The sequence below is a fragment of the Atractosteus spatula genome, chromosome 17, assembly GCF_055471065.1.
Source record: "Atractosteus spatula isolate fAtrSpa1 chromosome 17, fAtrSpa1.hap1, whole genome shotgun sequence".
Taxonomy (NCBI): domain Eukaryota; kingdom Metazoa; phylum Chordata; class Actinopteri; order Semionotiformes; family Lepisosteidae; genus Atractosteus; species Atractosteus spatula.
Genome location: NC_142722.1, coordinates 13379012 through 13401398, shown reverse-complemented (window position 1 = coordinate 13401398; position 22387 = coordinate 13379012). Strand labels below are relative to the sequence as shown.

Genomic DNA, 22387 nt, shown 5'->3' with positions numbered 1-22387 from the left:
CAAACCTCTCCGTGTGGAGTTTATATGTTCATCTTGTGTTTGCATGGGGTTCCTCTGAAGTGTCTGAAGACATTCTTCTGGGAAAATTGGCCAAGATGTCAGTGTGTTTGTATGCCCTGTGATGGACTGGTGTCCTGTCCAGGGTGTACCCTGCCTCGTGCCTGTTGCTTGCTGGGATAGGCTCCGGAATTGGATGAGGAGGTTAGAAAATGAATGGATGGATAATCAAAACACGAGAAAGGTTACAAATGATAGCAGAGAATTGTGCATTCATCTTGTGCATCTGGATACTAATGTGTCAATATCCAAATCTCATCCTGTCATTTCTTGAAAGATCGCAGCGTGCCGTGTTCCACAGTTCCAGATACCCATTTCTGTTTGTGTAAAGACATACTTCTTATTTTCAGTTCTTAATACATCTTCCTTTGATTTTTTCCAGTGACCCAATATCCTCTTTTCATTCCTGAATTGAAAGTCCTTCAGCACTTTTGAGGAGTTTGAATATGTAAATCTAATTCTTTCCCAATCATCTTTGTTTGAGACTAAAGAAATTCTGATCATTTAAAGTGGTTGATTACAAGCAATCCACTGAGAATAGGAGTTTTCTGGTTGGCTGTCTTTGAATTCTTTCCAGGGAATAAATGTAAGTATTATGAGTAAAACAAAAAAACAATATTATAAATCGAATGCATTTTAATTAACTCTGACCATTAAAATGTGACACATCATTTCACAGCTAGCATTGCACTCTTTTTTTATACAATTTCTCATGAATTAAACTGTTAATTGTTGTTGATTGGAGGTAGTTTCTGCTGAAAAACAGATAAGTCTAAACTAACCTGCTAATGTGGAATAAAGTGCTCATTCATCTAACAGTGCTTGGGGAATATTAGTTTAAAGTGCACAGTATGTATGTGAGAAAGTGATCCATGCTTTAGGATGTTTGCATCATCCAAGCAACACAATTAGTACCAGAGAGTAATGGACAAAGGTTGTGGGTTCAATTCCAGGTGGAACCCTGCAGTTATACCAAGTGCAATACAGTGTATTGCAGTTTGGCTGCTCAAGTAAATTTGCTGCTGTGTAAATTAGTCTCCAGATCATCGCTGCAAATGAGAAATCACTCATGATTGACTGATGTGGTCAATAGGAAAAAATGCAAATACTGAAGCTGCCCACTAGCAGAGAAACCAACATTGGCATTGTCCGCAGACAATTCAATTTACACTGGAGGAAAACTAGGTTACTGAAGGATGTGTAAAAGGAAATTGAATTATCTAAATTTTATAAATAAGACATCAAAAATAAATTCATTACATTCATTTACTGCATGACATTTAGAATTTGAACTTGAATTAACACACATGAATATCGTGTTTTAAAAAAGCCTAGATCTTCCATAAATGTAAATTTGTGTTCATAAACCAGGTACTGCAATGATACTGTTAAACATTGTGTTGTAAAATGTGATAAAAAAACAAGTGGGGACACAGCATCATAAGAAACAAGTACAATAAGGACAAATACATTATACTGAGTAGCTGAAATATTCAGTTACAGTGGAAAGAAAAGGCTGTTTCACATCACAAAATAAAGTGCAAGTATTATTAACTTTTTTACCCCAAATGATACCCCAAAGTATGTAATGTCTAGGGGTTTGTATTGAAAATTGAGAAATATTTTCTGATTGCTCAGAAAATAGCTTTCATGCAAAACAAAACCTGCAGATAAAATGGTTAACCTCTGTCTTCGCCTTGTCTGTCAAGAACCTCAAAAGACAATATTCAGAAAACCATTAGAGCAAAAATTAGGTTTCCCTTAGTATTAGGAAAAGGGAAAAGTGAAAATGGCTGCCCCTCTATAATTTGTCTTTCAAAGGCCAGGGACCCTGGCTCCCTCAGGCTGTGCACTGGCGCATGAAACACTAAACCAAGCTCGATCCGTCACAGGTTTCAAAGTCCACACAACAGTTAAGTAAGTAGAAATATGCGATCAGCCATTTACAGGGTAGGACCCTAGGGCACGTATCTTCTTTTCCAAAAAGGTGCTTTCCTCGGTGCTGACACATGGTCTGTATGGAAAATTCAAATGCAGCTTTAACTTTTATGACATTGCAGGGCTATGATATATGATGTAGTTGCGTGCTATTATAAGACAAATCTATTAAAGCTGAATACAGTGTACACATGTTTTGGCGAGGCTATATTTGACATGGTTTTCTTCTTCAATTTAGTCGACGCAAAATGTTGCATAATGTCAGTTGTTCAAAAAAAGACATTGTATATACAGACCGTACTGTCCAGAATAATACAATGGGCGTCTCTGCGACTGAGCTAGTCTTACGGACTGCGATTCAGCTAGTTTTAAATAACAAGTGAGGTATTAAGATAAACTTTAGCTTGAATCAGATTTTTTTTTCTCCAGTTTCTCGAATTGTATTGCTCTGTGCTTCACGCGTTAGTATAAGCCACCGAAAAGGCAGAGCTGTCGTGCGGGTGTCTTTAACCGTGCGGTGAAAGGGAAGTAGACCGGAATAACACCGGAAAGTTACTGTTCGGTAGAGACTGTATTTATTTGTCTACATTTTCACTCTTCAAGATGTCTGCGGCCCAGTTTGAGTCCCTGGAGAGCATTCTGGAAAACCATATCCCGCCTGAGGAGCTTAAAGAAGTCAGACGAATGCTGTTTGGCAAGGAGTTGAAGTAAGAAACCAACTCCTGTTCATAGCTATTTACTGGTGACGATTTCTATACCAACACTACTACAACTACTACAACAAGGTACATGTAGGTCGTTTTAGGGAGTTATTATCAAGATACCGGTGTACACAGTAAGGAAGTGTAGTTACCGAAACTGAGATTTCCGTCCCAAAACTAAATCTGCAGCGCTGAGAAAACATCTTAAAACAGAAGAGATATCTTGACATGTTTCAAAAAGTTATACATATCTACAGCAGTTGAATGTATCGCTTTTTATGTTTTTTTCCAGCACTGTAATCAAAAATATCCCTGTTTACTGTATATACCCACAACCACCCCCCAAAAACCCAAAACAAACATTGAGCAATTTCAAAATAATAAAGATTGAAAAACGCTTTCTCTATCCTGATCATATCCATTTCTTGTGGTTTTCATACCAGCACAACTGTTAAGTAAAATCTTAATCTTACTGAACATTTCCTTGAAGTAGGAATGGTTAACTTCGGAGTGACCCTGTGTCATTACCAAATGTTTTTGTATGTGTTAACTATGCGTTTTACAGAGAATAATCGGAAAGCAACACTTTAAAAACGAAATTAAAGTACAGATCCATAATTCACGTAAAAGAGAATTAAACGCATAAATAGATCATTTGTGAAGCTACGACATCAGGACAGATAACAGTCAAAATCACGCAATTAAATAATTCATCAATTAAATCAGAGGTGGAACGTGTGGAAAAGCGGGAGACAGAGGTACAGGAGCAGGATTTGGGAAGACTGGAGGGTGAGATCGTTAATAAATGCCCACACTGAGTCAGTCATTTACTGGGGACCTTGACCAGTACCGAGACCTGCAGTAAGGCAGGTAACTGTCAACAAGCTGTGATCTTGCAGCAGTGACGAGTCAAAACTGGACCAATACGCTTTTCATCTCATAGCAGTACTATATGCTTTTTTAACATACTTGGTCAATTTAGATAATTTAGATATTTAATTTTATACACTGCTGCCTATGTCATCACATGCGATACATAATGTGCAAATCAGTTTTTCTCAATCTTTAAATCCGTCTTAAATAGTAGCACCATTATACTGTTATAGCATACAGTACCTTATACTGTATAAGACCCAATTTCAGTCTTGGATTAGCAAAACAACAGAGTGTTCTTGAGCGACAAAAATATTCTTTGATAAATTGGCAATACAACTAAGGCATTTTAGTGGTGTTTGCATTGCAGATGATTATTTTTAAAATAAGTGTGGTGTCGCCAAGGATCATGCTAATAGATTTTAACATGCTTAATTTAAAATGTTAATTATGACTGGCATATTATCACAGATCTGGTGGCATGGTGGCACAGTGGTTGGCATTGCTGCCTCACAGCGCTGGAGTCCTGAATCCCAGACCCAGGGGGCTATCTGCATGGAGTCTGTATGTTCTCCCCGTGATCACATGGGTTTCCTCTGGGTGCTCCAGTTTCCTCCCCCAGTCCAGAGACATACTGGAAGGTTAATTGGCTTCTGGGAACACTGGCCCTGGGTGCGAGTGGGTGCCTTTTTTGTCTGTCTGTGTGTCTTGCCAGAATAGGCTCCAGCCCCACCGCTACCTTGAATTGAAGGAAGTGGATAGGAAATGGGTGGATGGATGTGAGCACTAATCTATTTACATTTCATCATCTCCCGTGTCTTTCCTTAATGGTACCCGTGTCATTCTGTTGCAGGAAACTTGAGTTTCCTTCTGATGCCATTGAAGCTGCCAAAGAAAGGGACTTTGAGCTCCAGGGATATGTGTTTGAAGCTGCCCCGGAGCAGTTAAGGAAACCCTTCATCGTCCGCGTGGGCCTTGTCCAAAATAAAATTGTTCACCCCACGGATGCTCCGGTTATAGACCAGGTGGGTTGGCATCAGGCTGGTTTAATGCCAGTGGCCTCTTGGAAACATGCAAGAAGTCACAGGTGCAGCCAGATCCAGTCAGTCCTGGAGATACACAGTGCTGGAGAGATTCTTATTATCTCTTAACCTGTTGTTGAAGACTGATCAAGCAACTGGTTCAAATCGAGAGGTTGAGAGAACAGACAAGAAATACAGAAGCTCTTGTAGCTTTTCATGGTTAATCATTGCTGATCTATCAAGGTATAAGTTGTCACTATTGCTGGGCCAATATAATCCTTCATAAGGGTCGGGTCCAGTCAGAATGAATTACTGTTTCTCCTTACAAGGGAAGTTTTGTTTTTACTTAAAACCCCTGCTTGCAGCTGCCTTTTTACAGGGGGCATTTTGCAAATAAAAGGTCTGAGGTCTGTTTTTTCACCCCACATTTCAGGCAGCACTCCATACAAGTCTGGGCTGTGTGAAAATTTGATCATTTACGGGCTCAAGGACCTCTCCAGTCCAGAATAAATGGATCATAAACGATCCTGTAATGGTCAAAGCAGTGCTGTTCTCTCTATAGAATTACAGGTACCTCCCAGCTAACATATCTGACAATATGGACAAAGGAAAAAACAGTAGGATCAAGTGTGCTTCTTACCTTCTGGAACAAATTATGTCAGAACAAAAAATGGAGCCTGTTTTTCTTACAGTGCATAATGGTCTAAGCTAGTTATTCAACTTGGTATTGATACATTTTTGTTAAGCGTATTTTAGAGAATGTTTATTTTCATTGTGACATCAATATCATTACATAAAGATTATAAGCAGTCCTTGTTATAAGATAAAAGTTTGTTGTTATGGTTTTTGCGATATGTATGACACCAGCAGAGAAATGGAAATCTACATTGATATCAGCAGATGTTTTGAAAAATTATTTTTCTATTCTTTCGTATGTATCAGCTGTGTTGTTGCATCTTGCGCAATGCTATTGAAAATATTGTGCCACGGACTGCAATGTCTTCATTTTCACAAGAACTGGGGATATTTCATCCCCTAGGGTACTGATGAAAATTAGATCTCGAATAGCAAGTGCTGTTTGCTCCTGGCAAAAACAAATATACAGTATAAAAAAACCTTTTTGCGTTCAAATGTACCCTTTGGAAGACATTTTTCATTCACTAAATCTATATTTATGGATGAGATGCATTAATAGGAGAATGTGAAAATGTTTTAAATGCAGTGTTTCACAGCTCATGACAGCCACAGCTTGTTTTCATTGTTTCCTTAACATTGGACTCGGGTTTCTAAGGGTCTGCTATTTCACAGCCAAAGCCAACCATAAATCTTCTGCCACGAATTGATTGAATATGAAAAATAATGTTGTATTTTATTTCTTTCAACAGCATTCACATTCAATTTCTATTTTTTGCCCTTACGTTTTTTTTTTTCTGATAGAAGTAAAATGAACCATGAAACATTAGAAACCCCAAAGGCTCACAGGACTGTTGGCATTGTGCTCTTGATATTCCCCCCACCTCTGTCTGCTGGTTTTATTCATACATGGGCTATTATTATTAACTGTTACTAATTGATGCCTTTAATTTGCATAATAATCTGAAATCTCTAATAATTATTAGGCTGAAAATAACTATCTTATTCTTTTTAACATCCTATGCATAAGATAAAAGTATTTACTGCCTACATTTGTATGTTGCCCTTTTTTGCTCTATGGTGCTACAGTAGGTAGGAATGACAGAACAGCAGCTATTCCTAAAATAGTGGCTTGATACTACTTTCCATTAATCAACTTTAGAATTTGTGTGTTTGAAAGGAATCGCCCTGTTTGTGCTCATCACACATTTGTTTCTAAAACATTGACTCTGATGAGGGGACCACCAGTGAGGTATGGTTATGTGTGGTGTGTATACAGTATATACAGTACATGCGCAAAGTTGTCATGGATTTATTTACTACTGCATACATCAAATTTAAAATAACAAAATAATTTAATGTTCCATTTTTCATATAGAAGCAATAAGTAATGGCACTATTTTGTGTTCTGGAAAGTCAGATTTTAATACAACCCTCTTGTTAAACAAGCTGCTTTATAGGGATAAATGCAAAGCTGAAAGTTGACACGTTCATCGCGCTTGTCTTCCTCTTACCAAACAAGTGATGAACTGTTGAGTGAATGTTGGAAAACTCTGCCATATGTAGAAATAAATGCTGAAAAACATCAGCAGAGGGGAATTGGTGAATGATTAGATGAACTGAACGTGAGGTTTGCAAAGAATGTTACGAGTTCTTGGTAAGAGTCTTTGTTCTCAGAAAGCAGTGGTCCTTTTCTCTGGAACAGATTTTCCAGTTAACAAATTTGTCACATCTTTAATGGCTTGGTTAGTAAACAGTGCATTAATGCATTAATGGATGACCTCACAGCTGGATCTCTATTTTTGTTTCTGGATCTTCCATTCTCACAGCTCATTTTCTAATGGCTACATTACAGTGACCTGCTTCACAGGTACATCAAAAATGATTGTGTTTTTAAAAATAAAGGTGGCAATCTGATCCCTCAATTATGAATTGTAATATGAACATAAAGCACACTTATTACTATTTTATTAATATTTACAGTATTTGCTTACGTGGCAGTACAGTGTTACATGTTTCCTCTGTACAGATTACTGCCCTGCACAGGCGGATCGGTGAGATTGTCGAGGTGGCATCCATGTGTGGGGTCAATATTGTCTGCTTTCAGGAAGCCTGGAGTAAGTAATTTCAACAGATCTGTGTTCTTGTCGCAGAACAGTGAGCAGACGCACACTTTGAGACAGAGGTGGCCGTGGACATTGTATGATGTGGAATTCATTGTGGCTATTTTTCCTTGAGCCCTTTATTCTAGCACAAATGCTTCAAACTATTGATTTCTTTATTTCAATTAAAATCCTGATAATCAGAAATTCCCACAGAGTAGATACAGGCATATTATTCTCCTTTTGTTCTTTGATTCATCTAAATGTATGGCCGAGGTGTTAAGTATGTGGGTGTAAACGGTTTCTTGGTGTGTGGTAACATACAGTAGTTGTTTTATCGCTTACTGAAAATGAGGCTCACAGACCACGTTTGTTTGTGTGTTTCCTTGGCTCCTAAATGACTTTTCACCCTGTTCTCATGAAAGAACGGTCCTTTGATTCAGCACGCTGGGAGCAGTGGGAGACCTCTGTAATCCCACTGCGCAGCTACAGAGAAACAACCCTTGAGAAAGACATGCAAGTTAAAGGACTTCTGGAATCTGGAGTTTGGTGTTTTGTCCTTAAACTGCTCTTAGCTATCTTGAAATTCTCAGGAGGGAGGCTTTAAAAATGATGCAAGCTTTCTTGTTTTGGCACAGAGTCAGAGATTTTTCAAGTGCTCTTTATTGATTGCATGTGTTGAGTGCTTTCCAGTTCCTGTGTGTGTATTGATTAATTGATTGATAGATTGCTTAGATAGCTGGACACATGGAATAGGTTTGTAGCACAGTATTAAGTTGTTAAGGTATTAAAAATGTGATTCGCTGGCAGTGCTCTGGTGATTAGCTTACACCAGTGGTTCCAACCTTTTCAAGTGTGCAGATTCCAAACATTTAGCAAAGTTATTTCTGAACTTCATTATGTGTACATGTCTTAAACGTTGAGGAATTCTTACCCATGACCTCGGGAAATGTTTTGCAAAGTAGAGCAGCACCTTTATGTGAAGGTGTGTACTTACTGAATGAGATGGCTGGTGCTGTTGGTGGACACCAAAGATAGCATGTCAGGTTACAGCAATGACAGTTTAAATTTGATTCTGCATCACATTTTTCTTTCCACTGTGGAGCAGTGAGTATTTTCTTTGTATTAGCCAGCTTAGGAATTCATGTAAAGAATTAAATTTTAAATTACTCAGATGTGGGAGGTGGCACACTGGGGCCCTGGGTTCAATTCTGAACTTGGGGTGCTGTCTGTGTGGAGTTTGCATGTTCTCCCTGTGTTTACCTGGGTTTCCTCCAGTTTCCTTCCAGACACATACTGGCAGGATAATGGGCTTCTAGGAAACATGGCCCTGCAGAGAGTTTTGTTTGGCTTCTGTCTGCTCTGTGATGAACTGGTGTCCCATCCGAGATGTACTCTACCTTGTACCTCTTGCTTGATGGGTATGCTCCGGCTCCCAGATGTTAGAGATGGGCGGATGGATTACCAAGATGTATCTTGCCATTTATTACTGATTACATTGCTAAATGTCTAGTATTGGAAGAAATCGCCTCAATGAGGATATAATTGCCTTTCCATTGGCCCCTGCCCGTGCACCATTGAAGTGACTGTCACAGTTACTGGATAAAAAACCCTGTTTTTCCTGGAATCATTGGACAGGAAATGAATCAGAAGGAAAGGTATGATAATGAGTTTAGCATAGAACATGTGTTTGGTAATATGCTGTACGACTGCTGATTGGCTGGCCGAACCTGGGCATGATTGAGCTCTTTGCCGAAACAAGAGGAGTTTTCACCTAATACCAAGGACCTCGGTGTGGGAACCTCAGACCTGTATGTATAGATTGGGAGATCAATCTATTTGTCAACAGAAAAATGCAGGGAAAATGTAATTATTTTGGAAATAATAATAAAAGTAGGCAGATTACTGTTCCTTTCCTACATTTACCTTAATAACACTGAAAAATATTTTGTTGTTTGTTGGACATCCTGTCAATGAATATTACTAGAAAAATTCCAAACTGGTTATTCATCACTACCAAATGCAGTAATTTATTACTGATACAAAATATACGCCATGTGTTTTATCTGCAGTCGGGTGTTGTTGGAGATGTTGAGGTGGAACTTTTAGCATTTGCAAAGCAATTAAAATCCTTCTGGTGCAGGACATAGAGGTTTGAGGACCATCCAGCAGGTCTTTCTGTCCTTCACCCCAATACAAGAATAAATCTGTTGATCCTCCTTATTGCAGAAATCTGGTCATTTTATTAGCAGATTTTCTCATTTTGTTTGGAGCTTCTGAAATCCCCTTGCAATGTGGACTTGCAGTGTTTGTTTCTGCTCTTGTGCACAGCGATGCCCTTCGCCTTCTGCACACGAGAGAAGGCACCCTGGACAGAATTCGCTGAGTCTGCAGAAGAGGGACACACTACCCGCTTCTGCCAGGAGGTGAGAAGCTAAAATTCATCCCTGGATAAAAAAAAAGAATGGCTGCAATGCACACATACAGTAGAACGTTGTCTGCATTTCGTCCAAATATCACGGGATTCAGTGGAATTAATTTGTGATTATGAGAAGAGTGTTTCTCTTATAAAACATTTTGATCTGATTCTTTGAATTCTCAAATGTAGCCTTCGCTGCTTAATATATTGTATTGGAATAACACTTTCATAGCATTTTGCTTCCATTGAAGATAAACTTTTTCTTTCATAAAATAGAGCGTGTTTTAAATTCTGTTTTGTTCAAGAAAAAATACTTTTTTGATTTGACATATTTTTATTGCCTCTTATTGATTGGCACCTTTATGCTTTTAGAATTACTCTCAGGGTCAAATTCTGCTCCGGAGCAAAAAGTAGTCTGTTTCTGTTTTACGTAGGAATCATGTAATCACAGTTTTAGTAGCAGTGAAATATGTGATTCTGAAACACACTTAATGCACAGGACAAGCATTGTTGTTTCAGCTGGATCTCCAGAATTAATTCGCTGAAAATTAGCGCACAATACGTCCTTCAGCATTTTGTAGTTTTAAAGCATATTTCTAAAAGTTTTAACTGTAAGATATTGTGTTAATCAGAGTGCAGAATGCACCCAAATAGATTCCGGAGTACATACAGTAACACATGGAGTAAATTTTGCATTTACACATCAAGATCTCATGGTTCAGAAGAGTTTAGGCCACCAACAAGCAACAAGGTATTGTTGCATTACTTAAACATATAACTATGGCGCACCACTTTACAGGCAACTGAGTGACATTGAACCATTGTAACAATTGTTTACCTTTTGTCACTTTAACATTAATCCTGAATAATCTAGTTTATGAAGTCTACCAGAATAGTCTACCAGAGTGAAGATGGTCAACAAGTGTCTGACATCAAGCTGTTGACATTGATGTTATACTGCAAAGTGTATCACAAATGGTCTTGGAATTGTAAAGGTATTATATTTAGAGTCCTGCTATAGTATAGTCAATGGCTTTGCCAAGCCAGTTGTTGGAGGCTGTTTTCTGATTTCTTGCAATGTTTCAATTCCTGAGGTCGCTCCTCACAGCTGCCATATTAATGCCATCCTAGTCATATTGAGCACATAAATTGAGTTTCATTGCATCCCATCAGCCACTGCCTAATGCACATTGGAATGCACAGTAAAGAAATGAATATATAAATCTCTAATACAGGCAGGAGCCATAGGTTTGAGGAGAGTGGATTCATCATCCTCATGATTTAACTACTGTACGTGCAATTGTGTTCTGTAGAATAGGGCCCTTTGTGTAAAAAGCTCCCATAACAAAACAGATCCAAATAAAATAAGAACAATTACCTGCATGCAATAACAGTCATTAAGCATAAAAGTGAGCTTTCCATTTAGAACAGAATTATAAAAATCCTAATAGTATCATTGTCCCCTATGTCCTTTAAGAAAATGCTTCCAAACCTAGGTACAAAACAGGAGAGTATATTTAGTGCCTCATTTATGTTTTCATTTATAAAACTTCAGGCTAGGGACTAAAGACTCTGAGGAGCTGTAGGATCAATGGAGCTCACACATGTCATTTGGAGCTAGATCATTCGGGGTCTTAAATGTTGCCTAAAATGGACTAAACCTAAATTTGACTAAACTCCACTGAGAGAATAGAAAGCAGTCTTATTTTGCTAAAGTTGGCATACTGTTTACATAGGATTTTGTTTTGGTTCAAATTTGGGTTGTTGGATTCTGAATATATTACACTAAGATAAAGTAACAAAAAATAAATCTACAGATAAAAACAAGGATCGGTGATATGTACAATTTAAAAGTGATAAACATCGTAGCCAGCTGTTTATATTGGAATTGATAGTGCTTGTTTCTAAAACTAATTTTGAAATACATGTTGCGATCATTTCTTCATTATTCTCACATGTAACTTGCTTAATAGATTGTTTTGGCTTTAACGCTTTCATAGCATTTTGCCTCCGTTTGATTTCATTTTTTAATCTCTATCTTTTCTTTCTCAAAATACAGCATATTTTAAATTCCCTAATTATGTTTGAGAACAATACTTTGTATTTCTGCAGCTGTATACGTCTCTCTTTGCCTTGTCTACGGTCTTTTTTTATTATGGCAAGACACTAGCAGTCTGTTTAAGCAGCCATGCCTACACAAGTTTCATTGTTCAACTATGTATTTTGTAGCTTTTTTTTATATTGGCTCCCATTTTCCCAAATGGGAACATATGGTGGGATAAACCCCAGCAGAGATTGCTTGCTCTTGTGTTTTTAGCTGGCTAAGAAGTACAACATGGTAGTGGTGTCCCCCATTCTGGAGCGAGATGATATTCATGGGAGAACCCTATGGAATACGGCAGTGGTGGTATCCAACTCTGGGAATGTGCTTGGGAAGTCCCGCAAGAACCATATTCCCAGGGTGGGCGATTTCAATGAGGTGGGTCTATTGATTGTTTAAGTAAAAAAAAAATGGTTTTTTTTTGTCTTGTGCTTCCCAACCCAAGCATTCCGATGCAAATCACTCAGAGGAGGAATCCCATTCCATTCTTCCCTAGAAGGACTGCACCTGACAGCTTTTACTTTGTCAGGAAATAAGCACGTACTGTAAGCTATTGCTGTCGAACAACTGACCTTTCTCTTCCAGTGCTGTCAGTGTGCAGAATACCTGCTTCCTAGGCCTCAACGTGCTAGAGACGTTTATTGCATTTCCAGGTAGCAGAAATGCAAGTCTTTTTCTGGGTTACCATGATACCTGTGCACAAGCCAGAATAAATTATTTTTGCAAGTAACCTGAATTGATTTGAGCTGTCGATTAACTCCCGATACAGGACCTTTCAATAAAGCTCCGCTGTTATCTCCCCAGTTTTTCTGTGCCTTTAACCAGGGCCCACATTGGTAACAATTTTTGTCCATTGCATTTTTAGGCATAGATATCTAAAGTTAACAGAAGTGGGTTTTTCATTTTTCAAAAAAGAACAGTGCTATAAGAAAGGGTAAATTATGGCATTTGACAATGACCAAGAAGTGGTGCAGTGAGTTTATTCTTTTAGTTCAGTTGAAATCAGCCGGCTGACCTTTCCTTTTTAAACTTAAGCGTGCAGCCTTAACATCCTGTTTTGATTTTCAAATTAATAAGGGTTCATGGGACTGAATTCCAAGGCTCCAATTCATAGAAATGTACAGAATGGAAAACTGCTGTCTTAGCTTGTGGTGTAATTCTGTGATTCTCACAAAGAAAAACTATCTTAATAATTAGAAATAGAATGTGTTTTCTGACAGCTTAAGAAAAAAAAGCTGTCAATTGAACCAAACAGCTCAATTAAACAAAAATAAATGGGAGTTTTGTTTTAAAAAATCATTGTGAACTCTCCAATTAGTTTGAAGAGACTTAATCAATTAATATGTAATTAATTTCACATATTTGAATTGACAATAGTAGAATCTAACATCACATGTTACATCTTTTTCTACAGAAGTGATTATGGGGGATATTACAAAAAATCAGACTGCTGTCATTAGTTCAATACCTTGCTTACCTCATGATGACATTGAATTAAAGCTGATTAAAGAAAAGTGTCAACTACAAATTCTAAACCCGTTACAGGACTTGACTGTCTCTTGCCCCTTAAGCCTCTGGAGAAAGGTAACCCCTGTTAAATGAGTTATTTGGAATTTCAGATTGACATGTGGGCTGAAGTGCTGATTTAAGCTGATTGAGCCAAAGTACAGTAACATTCATACTGTCTGAAAAGCTGCCCTGCACAGAAAGCGTTACAAAAGTTTTACATGATGAAATTAATTATTAAACAGGGGCCAGAGGAATGTCATAACACTGCTGTAAAGATTCTAACACTTGAGGGATTCACTGATGTCTCATTAGTTGAAGTTTCCCATACACTAAAAGGGCAAAAACAGTCAATTCATTCAAAGTTGGATTTAGTTTTGGTGGGTTTTTTTTTTTATTGGACAGGTTTGCCACTTTCAGTGACATAATCTGCTTTATTCTTTTTTGTGGAGACCAGGAAATTAGATTAAGTTTGGTAAAGGTTATTTTTTCTAGCAATGATATGAATGAACCATCATGTTGTTGGAATTATCAAATTTGCCTCCGAGAAACATCCCAGATGTCATTATTTCATCTTCATGCAAGAAATGTTTATTAAACAAAGATTTTATCTTGTTACAGCATAAATGCCCTCACATAGAGCATTATTCACTTGCCTCTGTCCAAATGTAATCACCTTGTACATGCAGACTATTGCTGTAATAAATATTTCTTCTCTGATTACATTTGCACAGTTCATTTTGACACACGCCAGCGCACGATTAATGTGCTAGTTGTTCTGATGTCCCGTTTCTCTAACTAGACAAAACAGCTGTAATTAATTTCCACAGTCAGTGCTGTCTTTATAAGATCAAGATCCGCCGTTGCACTTTATCAAAAGTACTAAACAGTACAAAACTTTCAGGTTAATCTTGTCTATATTGTTTATCAGAATTACCTACAGTATTGACCAATATGTCAATTGAATTAAGTGACTCACTATTCTGATGTGCTACAGGATTCAGTCTTACTTGACACTGAAGATCTTGAACCTTTTTTGCAGGAGTACATGTTAATAAAACACATTTTCTCTATTAACCCAAAATAACTATAGATTGTTGAGTTACAAGGCTGTTGTGACAGTCTTCTTGAATCAGACCAAATACGCACTGAATGCCAGTGACAAACCTTTTTCATGAGGTTTCGGTGAAGCATTGCGAAAAACATGCATGAGGCAAAGCAATTTTATCCTTTCCTTTTTTCCAAATGTCACCCCTGACTTCAGTTTTTTGTTTGGGCATTATCTGCACCTCCACTCACAAGCAAAGGGTGCCCATTGTGACTCCTGAAAATTCTTTGAAAACATAAGAACAACCCAAGCTATCCATTGTGAAACCTGTTTAGTGAACAGATCTAAACGAAGAATATTAACAACGTTGTTGTTCTATATTTAGATGTTCTTTAATAGCACATCACTCCTTCATTCCAGGGTGATTTACTAAACCCTTGTTTCAGTCCTGACATGTTCAGATGTGTTTCAGATCAAGCTCGTCTTTTTTTTTTCCTGCATGCAGTCCACATATTACATGGAGGGGAACACTGGGCACCGTGTGTTCCAGACCCAGTATGGGAGAATTGCTGTGAACATCTGCTATGGGAGACACCACCCTCTCAACTGGTTCATGTACAGCATGAATGGGGCGGAAATCATCTTCAACCCCTCTGCCACTGTTGGAGAGCTCAGGTACTACTGGTACCGGTATACGGTCCTGTTAACCAATCCTTATTACCTAGTAGTTGTAAGAACGTAAGGTGCACTAGTTCTAATATATCATAGTGTAGTACAGTATATTAAGAACTATGCTATTTGCATTGGTTGAATTGCATCTTGAAGTGCCACTCTATATACATGGGAGCATTTTCTTCTACATCAGGAGATGAAATGTTTCTCAAAACCTTAGAACTAATTCTGCTGCTACCATAATCAATATCATCAAGATGAGTGAGCCAGTTCCAGGGGCAGCACAGGCAGTGGTAGGACACTACCTACTCCAGGCTTCAGATAAAGTGGTGTGATTTGTAGCATCCTTTCTCTGTCCACAGTTCAACCTTTCCATAGTCTCATCTATCCATAAAACTGTTCCAAAACACTCCTGACTCCTCTTTGTACTTCTGAGCAAATTCCAATCTGGCTTGTCTGTTCTGTCCATGGTGTTAATATGATATCTTGCATGTAGGCTTTCTACTGTTTTGGTCTTCTTGTGTCCTCTGGAGATTGCTGGTAGTTTCACTGGCAGTTATTTTTGGGGTTTGCTTTGGCAGCTATAATAATTTTTATCTGTTGTTACATGTTTTTTGGTTTTCATTTTGACTTTTGACTATGCACTCCAAATATGCACTCCAAGCAAGACAGGATGGCAGAATGTTCACATCTCATTACTCACCAGACAAACGCCTTATCGAAGAGAGACACCTGTCAGCCAATTAACAATTTTGATCTTTTAAAATGAAGAGGTTCAATACAATCAATTTTTGAATTGATCTGAGGGGGTAGCACTGAATTGCTTTCATCATCAATTAAATATTTAGGAGTTGTATCAGTTTTTTTTCCATGGGAAATTATTATTATGATGTTTTCATAGTGGAAATGCTAGATTATACACTAGATTCACTGTTAGAATACTTGAGGAGAGCACTGTAATTAATGTTATTGAGCCGTTGCTGGTTGTTGGCCAGTAAAGGCATTTGATGATCCTTACAGGTCAATACAGCACCAGTCTGAGCTTCAGCTTTGTCTGGGGGCCTGCTTGACCGGCAGTCCTCACATGATGACACCCAGTAGGCTGGCTGTGGGCGGACTTGTGTCCGACTGTGTATTCTTGACTTGCAGCAGACTCCAGGGTCTTTATGGGGCCTTGTTAGCACAGTGGCACTCCAGTTGATGCTAACAGTCACTGCAGTTCACTGGAGGGCTGGCAGCTTGAAAAATTGGCAGATGTCTCTCATGACAAGTGTTACTGTATGTTCCAGAGCAACAAACGTGTCCTCATCTCCCCTGTGTTAGCAGAGTAATGATTTGGTAGCAGCTGACAATTCCAAACTGGAATTTCTAAAAAGAATGATAATCAATGGGTCCAAATGTGTGTCTTTTAAAGAAAAATTGCTCTTCGTGAGTGTTGTGTTCTATTTTCAAAGTAAATTGATTTTTTTAAAATAAAAACATAAGGAAACAACCTACAACCATGGCATGTTGCACTTCCCCCAAAGTGTCACATCACGGGTTGCGTCACCTTTTTGTCCCCCCTTGCCTCGTCACCAGCGAGCCCATGTGGCCTGTTGAAGCCCGGAACGCAGCCATCGCCAACCACTGCTTCACCTGCGCCATCAACCGGGTGGGAACGGTACGTACTCTTCGCCCGCGCGTTTCCAGAGACCGTGACGGCGTCAGTTCCACACGGCTGCTGTCTTCGCTTGATACGACTGGCTTTAGTGCGAGAAGGGGTACAGCGGAGAAACTGAAGGAATCCAGGGTTCTGTTGTTGTACAGCGCTCGGACGTGCACGATTTGGCTGTAGTCTGATTCTTGACAACTACTCCACATTAAAGTTAGCCAGAGTTTCTTCAGACTGTTTGTGAGGGTTTACATTCATTAAAACCATTGAAACCAGCAGCTGTATCACCCTGCAGACTCACAACTAGCAACCCACTGAAGCTAAGCGGGTGTGAGCCTGGCTTGTACTGCACTGTACTTTGTGGGAGCCCTCCTGGGAAAGCTGAGGCTGCTGCTGGGAGAGGTGTTAGTGGGGCCAGTAGGGGGCGCTCACCATACAGTCTGTGTGGGTCTTAATACACAAGTATAGTGACCAGGACACCATAGTGGAAAAAAAAGCACTGTCATTCGAATGAGACGTAAGAGGTCCTGACTCTGTGGTTATTATTGTTGTTGTTGTAAAGAGTCAGTATTGTTTCTTACTAATGCATTACAAATTGTATTTAAAGCTGGTTCTTCATGTGGTATTCATGTGAGATACTACATGGGTTATCTTAAGAATACCCTAAGGATCACAAATATGTTGTAGTTCAGTCTGGGAAAACTATAACATTGTTAGGGTTATTTTACTGTACAGTGTCAATATGCCTGTGAGCAAATTGTAGTTAGCTGTAGCTAGTAGCCTACATTTTTATCTTATTAAAGATAATGTAAGCACTTTTTTTTAGCAGTACTATAGTTTGGTGATATAACTATATTGGTCATGTTCTCGGCTACAGTACCAGAAAAATTCAGTCATTTGTTAACAATTGTCCTACTAGCCACTATTGTATAAAATAGTTTATTATTACAAAGAAAATTATGAATGGAAACAAACATCTTACAGACATTTTGCTCATATACTGTTATTTATATAAGGTATGTGTTATATATGCATTAATATATGTTCATTTGTTTGATCACTATATGCTTTATTTTTGCAATAGCTAAATTATTGCAGTCTGACCACAAAGGGTTTTTTACACACAGTTCTGCTGTGAGCTAGTCTTCACAACACAGCTCAAGATTTCCTCTAAAACTGCTGTTTACTCTACAGTACGTGCCTCTTCAGCAGCTGTTACATATCAGCTCTGCTGTTACTTGACATTTTTATGGTTTAAAAAAAAAACACATTTTTTTAATGGGTTGCAGGCATCCTAATGTATTAATGCATAAACCACTCCTTCTCTGTGAAAATCCTACAAGAATTGGGGATAGTTTTGTTGGATTCATATGGATGTTTTGCTCACTTCCCTGCCTCTTTCCCATTCACCCAACATCACTTTGGGATGAGGTGCTCAATTTCTGTGACTGTGCAGTCCATTCCTGCCAAATAAGGCCCAGCTACTATAGTTAAGGTGACATCTAAATGACGTTCCTAGGTTTACGTCACCCAGAAAAGATGTGTAGCTGCAAGGTATTTATTTCAGCAAACCTCAATGTGGAAGTAGGCAACCCAAAAAAGAATAATGTTACTTGTAATGAACCTCCCCTAAGTCAGAAAGTGGATTGTCCTTAGTGCCCTGAGGGTCCCTGCGTTGTGTTGACGTTTCTTTATAAACAGCAGACCTTTGCCCAGAATGCTGGCTACAAGCAGGAACTGGCTAAGTGATTTCATAAAAGCTTAGTTGTGTCCACTACAGGGAATGACGTTAGGAGAGACAAGAGATATCTCTCTTCTCATTTCTTTATATTGGATAGTGCAGGAAACTAAGCTGAACCCTGGGCCCAGACAGATTGACTGAGTTCAAAAGTACACACGACAGCAAGACACATACTGTATGCAGAGATTGGCACGCACACAGACGGGAAGAAAAAAGATTGTTCAAGGCTGCTGACCTTTCAGAAAACAGAAATACAGTTTTATCCTCTGATGTTTCTGTTTCTGCCTCATTACTTTGCCTTAAAATGCAGTCTGCCTCCAAGAAGAATTAAATAAAACATTTTATCATTGCAGCAGCCCCTAAGGTTAAAGCATCAATGGCCTCTATACAGGAACATGATAAGGAGTTTTGTTTAGAATGCATCTTATTCTTGCACCACAAAGGGAGGATGCTTACCTAGATACCAGTCACAAGACAAATCAATAGGAGTTACATTGGTAAAGAGCATCAGAAGTTTAAAAGCAAAACTGGTTCAGAGGCTTAAGGTATAGATAACCCCCAACAACAATCTCATCATCATAACCAAAGGAAATTGGGTTTTTCAAAACAGTTTGATTGATGGGCAATTATTCGGTCATTTTAGCATTTGTTGCTTTTTTAATTAAGGATTGTCATTGATTTTGTTACTTCTGAATGATCTGGAATTAAGCAACTGTGGCTAATTCTCACAGGGGAGAAAGAGGAAGTGTAGACAAACTCCTCTGCCTTTTTAGACACATGACAGGTAACAGAGCCTGAGTCCGCGACTGGAGGCTCAGTGCCAGCTGAAGGATTGCATGTCTACAAGCGCGCAGGAAGTTGCAGCGTCTGCTGTGTCATTGAGAGAATTCTGACCAGCTAATCACACCCTACCCTCAGCAGTACACAACTAAAGTGCTGAATCTTTCCATCAGCCTCAAGTTTTGGTGGAGAGATTGCACAATCCTCATTTCCTCCCCACAGTCACGAGGACTGAAGTGGTCAATCAATCTGACGACCAATTGCAATTCCAAATTCAGAGGTTATATAAAAAGTGGTCCTGTAGTGACCTACTGTATTCTAATTCTATTCTATGAAGAATCTAACATCTTAACAGGAATCATTTTAAGGTGCAAGCAGCAGCATAGTATGTGAACCAAAAACAGATGTTTCTCTATTCTAAAACCCCCCTTTTGATTTCACTACCAGTTACAATACCTCATAGTTTTACTTTCCCTTACTTTCCTTTAGAGTTTTGTGGTTCAACGCTGCCCTCTAAAGGAAAAAATAAGCTTAAGTCTACAGTATATTAAGCACTGACATTGTACGTTTTTTATCAATGGCACATAACAAGATCCCATTTTTTATATTGAAATTCCAGTGAAGTATTAAATAGTTCATTACAGTATTAATGTACCAAAATTAATTCCAAGACCCTTTATTTCTAACATTCTTTGCTTCATGTTTTCATCCAGGAGCATTTTAAGAATGAGTTTACATCTGGAGATGGAAAGAAAGGTAAATAAAATATCAAGCCCGGATCTTAACAGATGAAATGTTGAAAGTGGGAGTTCAGTCTGTTTATGTGTAACCTGCAGTCTGACCTAAATGTATATACGTGTATTTTCAGCAATACACCGTGGCACAGCGGTCAGCATTGTTGACCTGCAGATCTGGGGTTCTTGCTACAATTCTGGACCCAGGGTGCAATCTGTGTGGAGTTCGTATGCTCTCCCCCTATTCTCAAGGGTTTCCTCCCACAGTCCAAAAACATACTGGAAGGTTAATTGGCTTCTGGGAGCATTGGGTCTGCTGTGAGTGTGTGGCCTGCAAAGGACTGGTATCCCGTCCAGGGTGTACCCTGCCTTGAGCCCACTGCTTGCTGGGATAAGCTCCAGCTTCCCTTGATCCTGAACTGGAAGAAGAAATTGGAAAATATATGGATAATTCACTAATTTGTTGACACTTAAATAGATGTTTGTTAGTGGCTTAGAGACGTGGACTCCGGACCTCTATCATAAGTGCAGGATACCGAAGAGGAAAAGATATTTGTCTGCCGTTTAATTATTATGAATAGGAATTTAGCTGGTGCCTTTATTTCAAGGTGACATTTTCAAAACAGTTAACTAGTAACTAAAAAAAAATAATTAAAGTACTGTAAAGTGGAGCTTGAAGTTAAGATTTAACACTATAATGAATACTTCCCAAAACAAAACACAGCAATAGTTACAATAAAATGAAGAGTGATATTGCAGTAAACCTGAAGAGCAAACAGAATTCTAAATCAAATCGAAATCAAAACTAGCTGTTTGCTGTGATCAGAGCACGGCTGGACAGTAGGTTCTGGACAGCACGGCTGGGATTTGCAGAAGCCGGTCAGACTGATTAATAACTCGCGCCTCAGCTATGGATTTGCAGTGTATGAAATAGAAATGACATCAATTCTCTCTGAGCCTCTGCTTGGCCAGCACTTTTGGTGATGGGGCTCATGTTAAGCCTTGGTTATGGGCTTTTCACAGAACATGACTTTGTTTCCATTACATGAACTGGTTCTGTCCAGTCATGGCCTGGGCAGTTAATGCAATCAGTTTATAAGCAGTACCTTCTGGTAAAGAAAGTAGCTTGTTTTGTGTTGCCCTTTGCACAGGCTGAATCAGCCTGCTGCTACTGTATCTGGTTTTGGTCTTTATGTTCTTGTGTTCCTTCAGCTCACTCCGATTTCGGCTACTTCTACGGCTCCAGCTACGTAGCAGCCCCTGATGGCAGCCGCACCCCGGGCCTGTCCCGCACCCATGACGGGCTGCTGGTCGCTGAGCTGGATCTCAACCTCAACAGGCAGATCAGCGATAAGTGGAGCTTCAAGGTAAGACAGCTGTCACCCACGGTCAGAATGATCTCGGCCCAGCAGCACCTCTGTTGTTGCGCAGACATTTACATTGTGATGCAGCAATTTCTGAGAAGAACAGTGTTCGGTTTTTGAGAATAATTTGTTCAATATGGAACAAACAATTTCCACAGTGGATAATAAGGATCTTAGTGCTCAGACATGTTCTGCTGTAGCAGGGCTTCTAAATAGGGGCTCATACTTCTAGAGTCAATGTTAAATATGTAGAATCACCTGCAACAGAAAGTGAACTTTTCATTGCTGTCCTATTCTTGCATTCTCCAGTGCATTTGACATTAATGTCAGTTTTTTCTATTTTAATATGAACAATTGGTTTCCGTTTTAAACCTGGAAATGCTGATATCTAGCTTCATTGTAACTGGCAGACGATTGGGCCTACAGATTCCTTACTCAGGCAGGTCTGTTTTGCTCAGACAGGATACAGTGCTTTTCCCCTCCTGCCTCCAGCCCGTGAAGTGGTGCCTGACTCTGATGTGTGTGTTTCACAGATGACGGGGAGGTACGACATGTATGCAGAGCTGCTGCACAAGGCCGTTCAGCCGGACTTCAAGCCCGACATCGTCAAGGAGTCATGACCGCTTGCTGGCTCCCAGTGCCCACGGCCTTCCTGGAACGATGGACCAGAAGAGACGGCAAGCACACAACTTGTTCATTCACACTGCTCCTGTGAACGCCCAGCAATGTCAGTCTTCCTCTTCTCAACCCTGTTCAATAGCACGTTTCCCAGACTTGAACCTAAAGCAATGAGAAGCCAGGCTTCCGTTTGGCAAAGCCATAATCCTGCACCTTTAATAGGCCTTTTTGTTCAAATGCCTTGTTAAGCTCTGGAAGAAACATCTGTTGAACTGAGAAATAATTCAAACAAAGTTATACTGTCAGGAGATGAAGATACAAATAACATTACAATATTGCAGCAAAAGGCAGCATTGTAGCGTTTAAAAAAAAACAGAATCAGGAGCAGAGGGGCTGAAAAATAAACTATTCAACAGCAGAATTTGAC

The 22387-nt window shown here is 39.2% G+C and overlaps 1 protein-coding gene across 2 annotated transcripts; it reads left to right on the top strand.

The window, feature by feature from the left end:
* Nucleotides 1–1995: 1995 nt before the first annotated feature.
* upb1 (ureidopropionase, beta) lies at nt 1996–22377 on the top strand. 2 transcript variants are annotated; one of them, XM_088935734.1, is made up of 11 exons: nt 1996–2069; nt 2599–2702; nt 4423–4594; nt 7254–7341; nt 9658–9752; nt 12063–12224; nt 14906–15075; nt 16651–16732; nt 19958–20000; nt 21191–21345; nt 21876–22377. In XM_088935734.1, exons 1-11 carry the CDS (start codon nt 2067–2069, stop codon nt 21960–21962), a joined length of 1161 nt encoding a protein of 386 aa, XP_088791860.1. In that variant the 5' UTR covers nt 1996–2066; the 3' UTR covers nt 21963–22377. The 2 variants fall into 2 exon arrangements, with proteins under 2 accessions (XP_088791860.1, XP_088791861.1); XM_088935735.1 differs by having other exon boundaries at nt 2000–2044.
* Nucleotides 22378–22387: the final 10 nt, after the last annotated feature.

Coding starts and splice junctions, on each gene's coding strand:
- upb1 (XM_088935734.1), top strand. Junction 15,076..16,650: donor GCCACTGTTGGAGAGCTCAG/GTACTACTGGTA, acceptor CCTCGTCACCAG/CGAGCCCATGTGGCCTGTTG. Junction 16,733..19,957: donor CCATCAACCGGGTGGGAACG/GTACGTACTCTT, acceptor GTTTTCATCCAG/GAGCATTTTAAGAATGAGTT.